Consider the following 14720-nt stretch of genomic DNA (forward strand, 5'->3'; position numbering starts at 1 on the left):
CACACTGTTCACACCTATATTTCAAGTTTGGAAATGCATATTTGCAAGCAGCAATACAAAAGTATTCATGAAGAATGCATAATCTCTGAAAATTATGAAAACATCCCCGCTACCAATACATTTCCTAAATACAAAACTGACTACCATATTGTTACTTCTGTGTAGCAGGAGAAGTTCATTTTCAAAACAGATAAAATTCAGTCTTTAGGTGTGAATGGTATGAATGACAGTCTTTTTTTTTTTTTTTTTTTTTAAATTTCTTAGTCGTTTGGGATCCTTAAGCATGCAAGCCTCAAAGAGGAGGGTCCACAAGGAACCAGGGTTGTCTTATGGCATCCAGTTAAGCCAGAGCTGGGAATGCCTCTGGGTCATCCACATCAGGAGCAGAAGCACTTGACTGAAAAAGAAACAGAAGCAAAATTAAAGATTTTCAAATCTTATTAATATATTTCCAGTGTCTACATTTAGACACAGAATTCTAAAAAAAACTTAGTTTTATTACAATGAGTAAAATATGTCAAAGCTTTTACTTTTGAAAGGCAAAATTATGGATCAGAATAGGACTACAGTGGGGGAGAGATTGGGATTGACATATATACACTACTATATATAAAATAGATAACTAATAAGGACCTACTGTATAGCACAGGAAACTCTACTCAATACTCTGTAATGACCTATATGGGAAAAGAATCTACAAATGAGTGGATATATGTATAACTGATTCACTTTGCTGTACACCAGAAACTAACACAACACTGTAAACCAACTATACTCCAGTTAAAAAAAAAAAAAAAGAATAGGACTACAAATATTTGCAATGAGCCTTGTCCTGAATTTCTATCAAGATCTCAGAAAATTCCCTAGTAACAGCATGGGTTATTTTTCTAATAAATCACACAAGTAGATTCACACAAGGTATGTATGTGGATTCTTACTCTGTTGTTCAGTATCCTTTTATTTTCCCCACTTGCTAAGTAAGAATGGCATCAATGTGAAAGCAGGCTAAGAAACCAATTACAGTTATTTAAGCAGCACATTCATGGCTATTTACAGTCAAAATACAAATTTTTACAAAACAAGAGTATTAAAAAGATCCATATACACAATGCCTTTAAAAAGAACCCATGTCACAGAGAAAGAAATAAAAACAAAATATCACTACATTGTTATGGGTGACCATAAAATCTAGGATATTAAGTTACCACTATAATCAAACATTGGCAGACTCAATCAAGCAGATGGGTCCCCCAATTTGCATATCAGGTGTTGAGAATTCAGGAGGACATTATGGTTGTTTCCTAGGTAGACCACAAGAGACGATAAACTAACCCAAGTTATCTCTAATACTTTAGTAATATCTAGTCATTAAAACCATGGACTTTGGCATCTGACAGGTCATTTCAAATCTACCAATTACTAGGGCTTCTATCAAAATATTTCAGAAGAATTTGTTTTTTGTCACACTTAGTGCAAGGCAATGGAGATTACAGAAAATAGGACACAAATGAATCCCAACTTACAGAACAGCTCTCATGAACAAAAAACAATCAGTCAATGCCACAAAATTATACAAAGGACACAAAGGTTTTATTAAGCTGAGCCCTAAAAAGCAGTGAAGATTTGTCAAGGCAAAGTAAGTATTTGGCATTTCAGGCAGACCTTACCAAAGGCCAAGAATTACCTTGGTTCCCTTCACCTGAATTTCATCTTCTGTAAAATGGTGGGGTTTTTGTTTGTTTTTGTTTGGTGGGGTTTTTGTTTGTTTTTGTTTTTTTTAGCACAGTACCATAACTGGCACCAGGTAAGTACTCGATGAAGGGTGGTAGACTTAACTACTGGCAGCACTATTCAGTCATGTAAGTGCTTTAAACAAAAAATATCACCTAAAATGCAGTTTCTTAAAGGCATGCATGTCAACCTTTTTCTTCTTCGACTTATGTCCCCAAAAGGACCTAGGGCAGTGATTTATGGAAAGAGGTCCTCGAATTACTTAAAAGGGTAAAAGAAGCCTTAAAATTACCTTGTCAGTCCTGATGCCACGGTTTGGACGTCCACCACGCCCACGGCCACCTCGTCCTCCCCTGCCACCACGTCCTGGGCGGCCAAGGTCTCCAAAATTGATCTCCAGCTGAGACGTTATATCATTTGCTGGCTTCCGGAAATGATGATCCATAACCGAGTCTTCAGCATGAGCCTAAAAATTTAAGTGAAGGCCACTTAAATTAATAGGGTGATTAATAGGAAAGTAATGTTGCACACTTCTAAATAATGAGTTTTCTCCTAAAAAGACCAAAAATCTAACCTGCGCTTTGTGTGAAAAAATATAGAAACCTCTACAGATAATAAGTAAGCTTTGGGATCAGCTACAGTAATCTAGGAGGAATAATTCCTTTCACTTTTCTCTATTTCATATTCCCTTAACTTTAAATTATAGATGATATTAGCAAGTCTTGATTAGAGATATAATCACAACTATTCAAGTGGCTGGGCCCCATCTCAAACCTATTGAATCATCATCTTTAGCAGTGAAGTATGAATAAGTACATTTAAAATATGCCCTTCAGATTAGCATTCCAATGTGAACCTCTGAGGAAGACTTGGATAGATGGTATATATCTCTATTAGAGATATTACTGAATATATAAGTTTTAAAGAGAACTTTTGCTCTATACTCTTCCAACTATGACTTGGGAAAGAAATTATATATAAACTTCTCAAAATGCTTTTCTGTCCATATTTAACTATGTGTTCTTCCATATAAATTGGAGAACTACAAATTCAAGTGAAACACAACGTTACATAAGAAAGGAACCTTGAAAAACTGTGCACAAATAAAACCATGCCTTCAATTTACCACAGGAACCTTCTTAAAAATAAAATCATCATATTTGTGAAACCCAGATCCTAAGCTACATAATGGACTCTGCAAAAAAAGGCCAGAGAATTTTACACTGCTTAATGTCTGATCTCTTTTGTATGCTTGGGGGTGAATGGGTTTTAATCTTCTAGTTACAAACTTCTCATACTAATTTAAAGTATGTTTTAATTTTTCTAAATACACATATAATCCTCTTTTCTGAAGGGATATTTCACTCTTTCTAAATAGCTTGTAATATTACAACTGTTAATAATTACCTATTAAGTACAAATAAATTTTGTATTTGTACACAGATTTTCATTCCTTTAATCGTCGAATACCCAAATTAAATGTCATCCCTTTATGTCTTCCTTTAGGTTAATTTAAAGGCAATAGAAGATTCTTTTTAAAATATTAATTATAAAAAAAAAAAAAAAAAATATTAATTATAAAGGAGCATAAAACACAAATGCAAAACCACAAAATCACTAGCAAATTAAAGTCAATGATATATACTAAGTCTCTGATTTTAAACGTTAGTTATTGCAATGATATCAATTTATCAATTAAAAGCATTTATAGATTTCCAGAGCACAGAAGCAAAACAACTTAAGTTGATATACTACTGAAAACATCTTGAAGGTTTTACTATAATAATAAAGAGGAAGTCTGGATGTTCAGGTTACATCCCCAACCTTCAAGTTAACTAGCAGGATAAATTTACAAAGTTTTTTTTTCTAGAGCACTGTATGACAATGAGGAAATAAGAGCTCTGGTCTCAGCTGTCAATAATTCAGTTCTCCATTTCTCAAAGTTTCTTTCTTTCCCTAACTACTTCATATTTGTTGTGAAGATGAAGATAAGTAAAAGAGAAAGAGTACTTAAAGCATTGTATACAACAAACTTGAAGACCTATCATACCGATCTTCCTCAAATTACAATGGTGTTGCATCCTGATAAAGCCTGAATGTCTTTAAGTCCAAAATACATTTAATACACCTAACTTACCAAACATCACAGCTTGGCCTAGCCTACCTTAAGTGTGCTCAGGACATTTACATTAGCCTATAGTTGAGCAAAATCATCTAACACAAAACCACAAAGCCTATTTTATAATAAATGGTTAAATATCTCACATAATTTATTAAATGCAGTATTGAAAGTGAAAAACAGAATCGTTTTAAGTGGATCAGTTGTTTACCCTCATGATCAGGAGGCTGACTGGGAACTGCAGCTCGCTGCCGCTGCCCAGCATCACAAAAGAGTAGCGAGTACTGCATATTCAGCCTGGGAGATCAAAATTCAAAATTTGAACTATGGTTTCTACTGTATGTGTATTGTTTTCACACCATTTTAAAATCAAAAAACCAAAAAGTTCTAAGTTGGGGGTCAATCTATATTCAAATGATGAGGCCATATATGCCAGTAAGGCTGGATTTCATGTACATACATCACAAAGGCATCATAACTATAAGGGTCCAAACATACAAAAGTGGCTTGATAATGAAAATGTCCTGATTTCAAGGTTATTCATCACCAATTTCACATAATTTTCTAAACTTTCTAATTATATACATCACCTTGTGTAATAGTTATTTCTTAAAAGCTCAATGTAAAATAATACTTAAAGCTGGGACACCTAACCTGATGTCTAAAAAAATGCATGAAGAGGCTTCAGGGTATTAATGATAATAATGATACAATATATCAGAACATTTTATATCTATGTGTCCTATTCTGGAGAAAAGTTCCATCGGGACCCCAAAAGGTCATGAATAATTGTCTCCAAGGTGCCAAAGTAAATCTCTTTGACATTAACCTAAACAATTTATTAGTTCAAATGAACAATCTCCCCAAAGTGAACTTTCATGGTTCTTTAAATAAAGAATTCTCTTTGTTTTACACAGATAAAACAACTTTGTCTGCAAGAACTACAAAAAAAAAACCCAAAAGCATTCTAATGAAGGAAGATGTTTTTTCTTCCCTACACTTAATATCCTCATTTATACTACCTTCATGAAGTCAATGTTGAAAAAATCATCTCCAAACCTCTATTTTATTTAAAAATATTTCCAAGTTTGTTTCAGAGCTATTTTTTTGTTTAGAAAATTAAAATGTGGATTTTATTGAATCTTTTTTATTACAGGTTGCCTTCATAACATTTCCATTTAACTTTGTGACTAAAATCTCATACTTACACAAACCCTAAAAGGATGCAGCAGTGGGATTTTCCTCTAAGAATGTGCCCCAAGGCTTAAATAGAAGCTACCAAATCAAAAGTCACACACGTTTTTCTCAAATATTTTCATTAGTTTCGTAAGGAAAGGAAACTCATAAATTGATTCTCTGGTCTTTACATCACTCCTCAGTAAAGAAGGATAATACCATTTTACTAAAGATTCCTGGATATTATATATGGCATACACAGTTTCCCAAATAAAAATGCCAACCGCCTAACCTAATACAAGTCTTAATGACTCCCAGTTAGGTGAGATTTTTTAAAATATTACACAAATTTGAAAGAATAATTTCTTAGACTATATGATAATGCAGTTTATTTTCCTCTTGGGGCAATTTATCTGCCTCAAATAATCCTATGTAAAACTTTTCTTTTTTATAAACAGATTACCCACGTGAAATTTTAACACAAAAATTGTAAATGCAATTCAAGACATCTGAACATTTTCAAACATCACAAAACTTCATTTTACCTCTTCACTCTTTGACTTATGAAGAACAAATCCCTTCTTCCACTGCCCATCAGCACCTTCATTTGGTTTTCGGATATTAAATTCTACTTTTGCCCGGTCCTTATTTTGAATAGCCTTCCACTCATCCAAAGTCATTTCTTTTGGGCCTTCTTCCTTTACTTCTTCAACTTCATTCTCCCTGTGTGAAAATGTTTTAAGTCTTACATGTGGTAAGGGGGCTTATAAAATCATATAACTTACAATTATAAGTAAGGAAGTTAACCTTGGCTGGTTGGTAATCTTCTACATTACCCAAGGACAGGAGAATCACAGTTTTCTTTGTAACCCAGTGGCTAACATGTGACTTGGCAGAGACCAGGAATCCAATGTTTGTTGAATTAGTAAAAGCGTGGATAACTAAGGAACATACAATTCATCTTCATAAACTCTTAAATGATCATCTATCAGTAACACAATCTTGAATTGGCTGTATCAAACCTAGAACACATTTTTTAAAACCATACTACTGTTTTTAAAACTTACACTATGTGATTAAAATTGTTGACCTAACTTCTCCTAAAACACATTTTTTAATTTCCATAATTTTCCACAATACATAACTTATAACATATATGAAGGTAATCATCTAGGATATCCATGAGCAACAAGTTTCATATTCTAGAATATAAAAGAACTGTTCCCCTATCCTTTATTTAACACTTAAGGCAAATCTTTAATTTCTACAAATCCTAACTTTATATACTCCAACTTTCAAACCAATCCGTGTATGAAAAGGAGACTACAGTTTCACTAATAATAGAAGTTTCTACAAAATACTGGTTTCAATGCTTAACACCAAATTAGTTATTTCTAAATATAATTCTCAGGCTATAACTATTACATATTATCCCTTTCCCTTTTTACAGAAACAAAGCATGGGCCTAGGAATCCACTATTTAATCTCAATTTCCAATTGTCACCAAACAAGTTGTTTGCTATTTTGGGAGCACTGCTTTCCAAAGATAGCAGGTGATGCAGTTAGCCTTGCTCAAATATCTCCTGTCTGTGCTACTCTTTACTGTTTGACAAATCCCATCTTAAAACTTCCCACACCAAGCTTACACTGAATTGATGGGATCTAGACTGTAAAGTCCAACCCTGTCAGTTTACAGATCAGAAACTAAAGACTGAAAAAAGGTCCTAGGCTACGTGTAAGTTGTACCACAGCCAAGAAAAGAACTCGGCATACCTTTATCATATCATGAAACCATGACACCTACCGTCAAGGGTTGTTGTAAGGATCAAATGAGACAAAACAGAAGCTCTAGAACTATACATAAGGAAGCTAATCAAATTCAGCCAAAGCTGTTTCTTAAATTTACACGTGCACATGCAAGACATAATACTATGTTCAGATTCTCCCCTATTCTGTAGTAAGACTAGAGGCTGCTCTAATGTCATCATGGTCTTTAGACCCAATACCCCCAATTTTAGTCCTGGGAACTGAGCTAAGGATTTGCTTCCAATACCCTATCAATAACATCCTTTCCTTCTGGTAAACAGTTATAATCTTGTCAGATTACTCTTAAAGTGAGTTAAACATGAACTCTTCATTAAGGGAACATTTATGTTGAGCTTTGTAAAGTACTTAATGTTACGTAAGGTTCATCTATCTCACCTATCACAATTTCATTGTTTACCACACAAAATTAAGACTCCATAGTTTTGTATAAATGAATTTATATTACCAAGTTCTACACATCACTTAACACCATGTATTTTTATCTACTCTCTCCAATAGTAAATTGATTATTATTCCTTATTCAAACAAATCCACAATATTCAAACAAATCCACAAAATATGATTTTCCAATCATTAATAGTGGTTCACTGTAAGAACAATTCTTTCTGGAGAAAAAGAAAAGTTTAGAAAAGCATCGCCTCCCTAAATGATTTGATTATGCCCTGATTAAGAATTACTGACCTAGATAATCTGTAATGCAAGGCTTTAAACCACATACTGAAAGACATGCCTGGCATATAACTTCTGCTTGTATTGATGGAAACCAGAGGAAGGCATTAAATTATTTCTACTAGCATAACTTGAGTCTTTAAAACTCTCCCACACCCTTGAACAATTTCAAAACCGTCTTCTAGTGAACTGACAACATATTCTGGTGCTTGCTCTCCTCACACATTTTAAAACAAGCCAATAAATAATGCTATGTTCCAAATCCTATGTTGATGGAAAAAAAAAACTTCAAGGAGATGGAGGAACTAATTTTAAAATGGCCATGTTTTCTTGTTTTAAACTGTATTAGAATAAAATCTGTATAGTTACATAGAGTCCAAAGTACTTTGAACTATGAGTTCCAAGTATTTCTCAGGTTAAAATGGCTATTTTTGTGCTTAGGGTTAACAGGATGTACTAAAATACGTATCTTCCGTATCTTTTTAAGATGACAATGGTAACTTCAAATAGAAATAACCACTTCTATTTGTCAAACCATTAGAGCCCAACATATACATTTGTAAACCACCCCTCTAAACACTATTTGAGGGAATGGAGTACAATAAAGTCTCTCCTTTTAAAAAGCAAATAAATAACAGCATTAAGCCTACAGGTTGTTTTCTTGTTAAACCCCAAACATTTCAATGCTCGAGCATTACCGCTACCATACACACAAATCACTTACTTATTTTCAGTGTCCGCAACTGGATGTTCTTCACCTTCAGGTGTTTCCTCAGTCACATTTGATTGCTCCAAGTCACTGCAATTATAAGATATTGGTTTCTGAATGTATTTGGGAGACTCTCTAAGGAAAGAAAGAAAAAAAAGGCATCTAGGTCCATTTACATGTAGCTGAAAGTCTTCACATAAATATTTTAAAATTCTCACGTTCCCAATGTCTTTTCCTACTAAATTTACTCCCCAGCAGACCACTAAGAGAAAATAATTTAAAAATGTATACTGATCCAAGTTATAGCTCAAGTACTTTACTCAAAAAGTAGTATGACAGCAGTTAGTTCTAAAATAAAGCCTTACTGGCTTTTCAAATTTCTGTCATCACCAAAGGGGTCAATAGCTAGAATAAGAACTATTAAATAAGAAACATACAATAACATAATATCCAAATAACCTCAAAATAGGATTTCAATAAAAGCTATGTATCCATATGAAAAGAAAAATACCACATATTTTTGAAACGTAGAAAAACTGGTCATTTGACACATTATAATCCAAACATATCCAAAAAAGTATTCATTATCTTGTAAGGAAGTAGCTCTGAGATAAGAGCATCCATCCTTGTCCCAGGGACAAGTAAAAATTTAATGGGCAAACCTCTAGTAAGGTATAAGATCAATTTTATTAGAAGTATTTATTTAAAAAAACCAGAATACCAACGTTAATTCATCTTTGACAGTTCCCCAGTTGTGAGATCCGCTACCTCCACGCTTGTCCTCATGCTTCAGGCCACTGTAATGTGAAAAAGAACTAACAAAACTGAGTTAACATAATACTCTTTAGTTCTAGAAATTCAAATTTTGTTTTATTAAAGAAGTAGCTTCAAATATAAAAGTATAATAAAAACCAATATAAGACTTACGATCTATCACTTCCACTATGCCTATCAAATTCACGTTTGCCACGAGAATCAAAGCCATCTCCCCGGCCCATTCCTCGTCCACGACCTCCTCGACCTCTTCCAAGACCACCACGGCCTCGGATAGGCCGGTCAATAATCGGTCTGTAACAAATAAAAAAATATATACTTTAAGGTTTCTGGTAAAAGGAAGAAGGGAAATTCAAAGGCTCAAAGATGCAGGAACATATTTACTGGCTCATATCCCAAAGGAAATCAAAACTAGGAAACTCCCCAACGTAAGAAAATTACTTTGACATTCTCTAAAACTTTACTACTAATGCATATACTTCTTCATTGTTACTCATTTCACATTATAATCTAGTAAAACTGCTATTCACCAATATACATAAAAATTAAAATAAACACATGTAACCTTCATAACTGAAGTGTTTCATTACGAGAAATCTAAGTTTCAATACTAAAAGCCGTTACCAAAATGTCCTAAGAATAACACACATACTTAGACATTTCGCTAGAAAAACTGATAAAATTAACTAGCACACTGCTTCCTCGCAATTATGCTCAATTTATCTGTGTTAAGATGTGACTCTATAAACTGACAAAACATGAAGAGATTAAGAAACAATCTTGCCTATCAACTGAAAATTCTCCTCCTTCACCCTTTTCTTCAAGTGGCTTTTCAAATCGTCTTTCACGAGGTGGTCGCCTTTCTGGTCTCCTATCAATTATCTTCCCTTCACCCTGAAGTTGCTGATCAGGTCTTCTTCCAACGCGTCTTATTCCTAAAATGATTTAAAAAACCCCACGAAAGCAAATTATTTTTTGCAACACAAAAAATTAGGCCTAGGCTGTTAAAAGAAAAAAAATTTACTCTTTAAGTCCACTAACTAGCACTTTCCACTGAAAAAAGGCTAACACTGGGCATCTCCAAAGTGTAACAAAGTACTTCAGAAAAATTCCTATTTGAATAAACTTGTTTCAAACTTCCATTCAGTTTGCCAAATCATTTTTTCCCCTAAAGCATTCACTATAACTGACCTGGAAGTCATTTGGGTAGCCATTATTTCTCTCACTTTTCAAGATGCCAGTCTCTTAATTTAAAATTCTAAATTTAAAGAAATTTTAAGCAAATGATACATTTTGGTTTTAAAGATACCAAAGATAACACCATTAGCCATTCATAAATAATAACCAAGCAAACCAACACAATCACCAGGTAAAGACCCTCAAAAAAAACCCAGTGAAGACATTATTTTATTTTACATAATCTGGAGGGGGAAAAAAAGAACAGAGTAAAAAGACTGATGATTCTATGAAATTACAAAACTGAAAGGAAAACAAATGGCATTTAAGATTATATCTCTGGTGGATAACAAGGTCTTACTGTAGAACACGGGGAACTATTGATATATTCAATATCCTGTGATAAACCATAATGGAAAAGAATACATTAGAAAAAAGAATGTATATATGTATAATCGATGAATCATTTCACTGTACAGCAGAAATTGATACAACATTGTGAATCAACTATACTTCAATAAAAAATTAAAAAAAATTTTTCTCTATAGTTGAAAATAGCTATTTAACAGGAAAAAAGTACCATATTCCTCTCCTGTTGCAGTCTACATACATATATATGTATACATATACATACATACCACACCTAACTTTTAAAACATACTGTTATGCAACCAACAGGAAATAGTCCACTTATTTTATTATTATGGAGATTTTTTGGTTTGCCCTTTCAAGTATCTTCCTTTCCAAAGAATCTTTAAAAATCACATACACAAAAGGACCCCTTTTAAGCAAGACACAGAAATAGAAACTTGTGACACTAAGTGATGACTGAAGCATTTACTGATTTCCCCCTTCATTCATTACTTTTTTCCTGTTAGTGTCAGAGACCAAAAAGGCAACCAATATGCATTACTGGTAGCCTTAAAGATAATAAGTAGATTGATGGTTAAATTCATGACTAGTATTTTAGGTATGTTCTAATTCCCAAACCACAATTTCTGACAAAGTCAAAAAGCACCTGAGGAATCGGTTTCACAAGAAATTAAGTTGGTTCACTCTGGTTCTTTCTGAGAAAGTGTAACACCTCCAGGATGCCCCCAATTGTTCAGCTGCTTGTAGCCAAAGTCAAACGGTAAATGTCAAACTCTTCAGTGAAATTTTAAGGTCCATTCCATATACTCTCAGAACAGACCAGAAATCTTAGATCTTACACCAAGGCATTTTAAATAAATTTCATCAGAGGTAGTGTATTAGGGTGGAGCTATGGAACCAGTCCTTATAATATCCAAGCCACACACCCAACTGAACAATGGCTTGCTTCCCCACCCCAATATCCAGTATCGGGCTTACAGAATCTACAACACTTACAAATAAATCCACCCAATGACTGACATTTAAAAATGCAAGCGTCTCTTGATTTTCACTAGATTCCAGGCTTCTAACATTAAAAAAACAAACGAGTAGATGGTGTCAATTCTCAAGTTCCCCAAACCGGCAAAAGACAAACTACAAAATTCAAAGAATATAAACATCAAACACACATCTAAAGCACGTCTAGGATTGTGTCAGGACCTCTATTCAAAGACAAGGAACACATGATCAGGTTAACAATCCATCCCACTACAAGAGGCAGGGACTTTGTTTACAGGTCTATCCTTCCCCAATGCCCAGAATTGACTGCTAAGTAGTAAGGCCTCAAAACGATTTTTTTTCATTCAATATTTTTATAAGCTTGTGTTTTATGCAATTTAAGGTTAAGTGTGCTCTGAAATGCTGACCTAAGGAAAATGTTGATAGCTAATAATGGAAGTTTTCCCAAGGAAAGACTACTGAATGTTGAACTCGGTCCTGGTCATAAATTTATGAAATAAATTTTTAACTTTGTAATTTAAAATACTAGGATCCCGGTAAGAGCTTATTTCAAAAATGGGCTTTATGATCAAAACATATGACGGGTTTAAACCATGCTTTATGTTTCGAACATTCAAAAGGGGTGCACACTTCAGACCCCATTTTTTCATGTACCTTCTTTGGATTAGTGTGATGAAGGAGGTAAACTTGTGCAGTTTAAATAAATACACAAGCCAGTATTCCTTAACATAGAAATTAGATTTATTACATTGTGCTACAGATTGCTATAAAATTTAGCTGAATGAGTATTTAGCCTAAACGATGTATATATATACATGCTTTCTAATACTCCCAACTTGTGCTTCCCTCCCCAACCTGTAATTTTAATACAACTGTTTTATTTACCACCTAGGTTCTTCACCCGAAGCCTCACAAAGCTCTCTCTGTATTTTCTAAAAATTCTAAACCAAAACCTAACACAATTGTTTTGATTTTTTAAATTTAAATTAGTTGAATGTTATCAAATTCGACGAAAGCTAATGAGTACTCTTTTCAGAAGCACGTGGCAAAATTTCAATTTTCAACTCATAAAGGAAACCTTTAAGCTTCAAAGCTTAAGTCCTACACCTACATACTACGGATCACGTACACTTTTTCTAATCCCCCACTGTTTTGCTTTTTCATTCATCACAAAAGACAAACCAGTAACGAGTGAGAGTGCAAAAACCAAGTTCAAGACAATCCTGCGAAGTTTACAGTGACCTGGAAGCAACTACTACCCGCCAATGAAATCCTGACCATGCTTCACGCACATGGGGAGAAAAAGCTGCACTCCAAAGGGCTCTGCAGCGGCTAACGCTGTGACAGCCTCGGCACTCTTTGCACCACGAGGCCCAGGCCAGGCCACGCCACATGAAACACTGCGTGCGGGGGGTCCGGCCAGGGAAAAAGATCGTGACCCGAGGACGAGCTTCAGGATTTCCTGCCATCACCAATCTTCATTCAGAATTCCCGCTTCTGCTCAATCCAGGGTGGCCAAATTTCTCTCCCTCCCAACAGCCTGACGCACTCCAGCAAGTTATTAAGTTTGCAATAGTTGTGCGGGCGAGGGGGTAACGATAAAGCACAGGGGGCACCTAAAAGAGCACCTCGCTCCACAACATCCGATAGGCTCGAACGTACGGGGGGCGTAGGTGGAAACTCCGACCCCCAGCTTTTCTCGGGGGTACCCCACGCCACACTGGCACAAGACGGCAGGGCAGGAACCTAAAAGACACAACCGCACCTCAGAGCAGCGGGCTGAAAGAAAGCTCTGAGCAGGAAGAAGCCGCGGAGGCCCCGCCATCCCGTTAACAACAAACGCTCCGAGAAGGAGCTCCCTTTCCCGAACCTCGGCCCATGCGCTCGCCCGCCAAGGAATCCGGCGGGAAGACAACAGCCTCCCAGGATCCCGACCACGCTCCTCCGCTCAGAACCTGAGGCGGGAAGAGGTGGCTCCAGGATCCTTGCAGGTGGCGGTTTGAACTTGGGGCTACCACGCTCCCAGCACCTTCGCAGGACCTGGCTTTTGCCAAGCGGGGGGAAACGCGAAGAAATCGGCGGCCAAGTCTCCCGCGGACCCTCGGAGCCCCAGAAGCCAGTGGTAGCCGCCAGTCCCCTCGCTCCTTCCCTCCATCCCGGGTCTCCCCCACCTTCCACCACAGCTTTACCTTCTTTCTTAAGCGCCACGGGCGGCTGCGTCTCCTCCTTCTTGTCAACCACGCCGACGTTGGGGGGCAGCGGGTTCTTGCGGTCTTTCTGGGATTCTTTACGCAGCTGTTTGCCCGCCGCGTTGGAGTTTGTCTGGGCTGCGGCCTGAGCTGCGCTCTTGGCCCCAGGGCCCCCAACGCCGCCCCCGCCGGCTTCTTTTTTCTTGTTCTCTGCTGCCTTCAACACCTCGAAGGGGTCCGATTCGTCGTCAAATAACTGGTCGAATCGGTTAGTGACCACGCAGCCGAAGCCCTCCTGTAAGTGCCCAGGCATGATGGTGGCTCGGCGGCGCGTTCCTCCTCGGATTGCAGCGGGCCGCGCCGAGCCAAGAGCGCCTGCTTCAGCTCTTCCCACAAGATGGCCGGGCCGAGAGAGGGGGGCCGCCTTCTCTTCCGGCGCCAGGCACACATCCGGGAGCGGCCAGCGCCGCGCGGCACCATGGGGTGTGTAGGCCGCAGTCGCCTCTCCCGAGGCGGCTCCCAGCGTTAGGACTACAATTCCCAGAACACACGGCGCGACAACTCTTCGCGCGCGCCTCAGAGGCGGGACCTCACCGAGGGAGTGGAGCAGCAAGCAGAGGGAGGAGAAGAGCGGTGGTGGGCGGAGTCCTGCCACCTGCTCTCGCCACCCTTAAACTCTCCGGCTCTCGAGCTGCGCTGAAAACAGGAAAACGTGACGGCGTGTTTTGCTCGGGAAAGTTCTGAGCCTTCGCTTTTACGTCCCGCCTCTGGCCCAGGGCTAACTTTCCCCACCTGTCCGGGAGGTCAAGGTGACTACCAGTCTTACAAGTGGAGACTCACAAACTTCCAGGGCTGGCGGGTTGCTGAGGTGCCGCACTTGCCTCACGAACGCAGGACCCGCTCTGTGTCAAGTCCCTAGCTGATCAGTTGCTGGAGTCGCCCTCCTGCAGCCCCAATAATGAATTGAGGCTCTTCTGTT

General features: G+C 37.4%; 1 protein-coding gene across 4 annotated transcripts; it reads right to left on the reverse strand.

The window, feature by feature from the left end:
- On the reverse strand, positions 1–14135 carry SERBP1 (SERPINE1 mRNA binding protein 1). Of its 4 annotated transcripts, none has more exons than XM_079698345.1 (8): positions 13742–14135; positions 9790–9940; positions 9159–9299; positions 8957–9028; positions 8247–8366; positions 5572–5749; positions 2024–2197; positions 1–397 (listed from the first exon to the last, which is right to left on the reverse strand). In XM_079698345.1, the coding sequence occupies exons 1-8, from the start codon at positions 14052–14054 to the stop codon at positions 341–343; spliced, it is 1206 nt and encodes a 401-aa protein (XP_079554471.1). In that variant the 5' UTR covers positions 14055–14135; the 3' UTR covers positions 1–340. The 4 variants fall into 4 exon arrangements, with proteins under 4 accessions (XP_079554471.1, XP_079554470.1, XP_079554473.1 ...); XM_079698344.1 differs by having other exon boundaries at positions 8957–9046; XM_079698347.1 differs by having other exon boundaries at positions 8247–8321; positions 13742–14134.
- Positions 14136–14720: the final 585 nt, after the last annotated feature.

This window comes from Hyperoodon ampullatus, assembly GCF_949752795.1.
Source record: "Hyperoodon ampullatus genome assembly, chromosome: 2".
Taxonomy (NCBI): Eukaryota; Metazoa; Chordata; class Mammalia; order Artiodactyla; family Ziphiidae; genus Hyperoodon; species Hyperoodon ampullatus.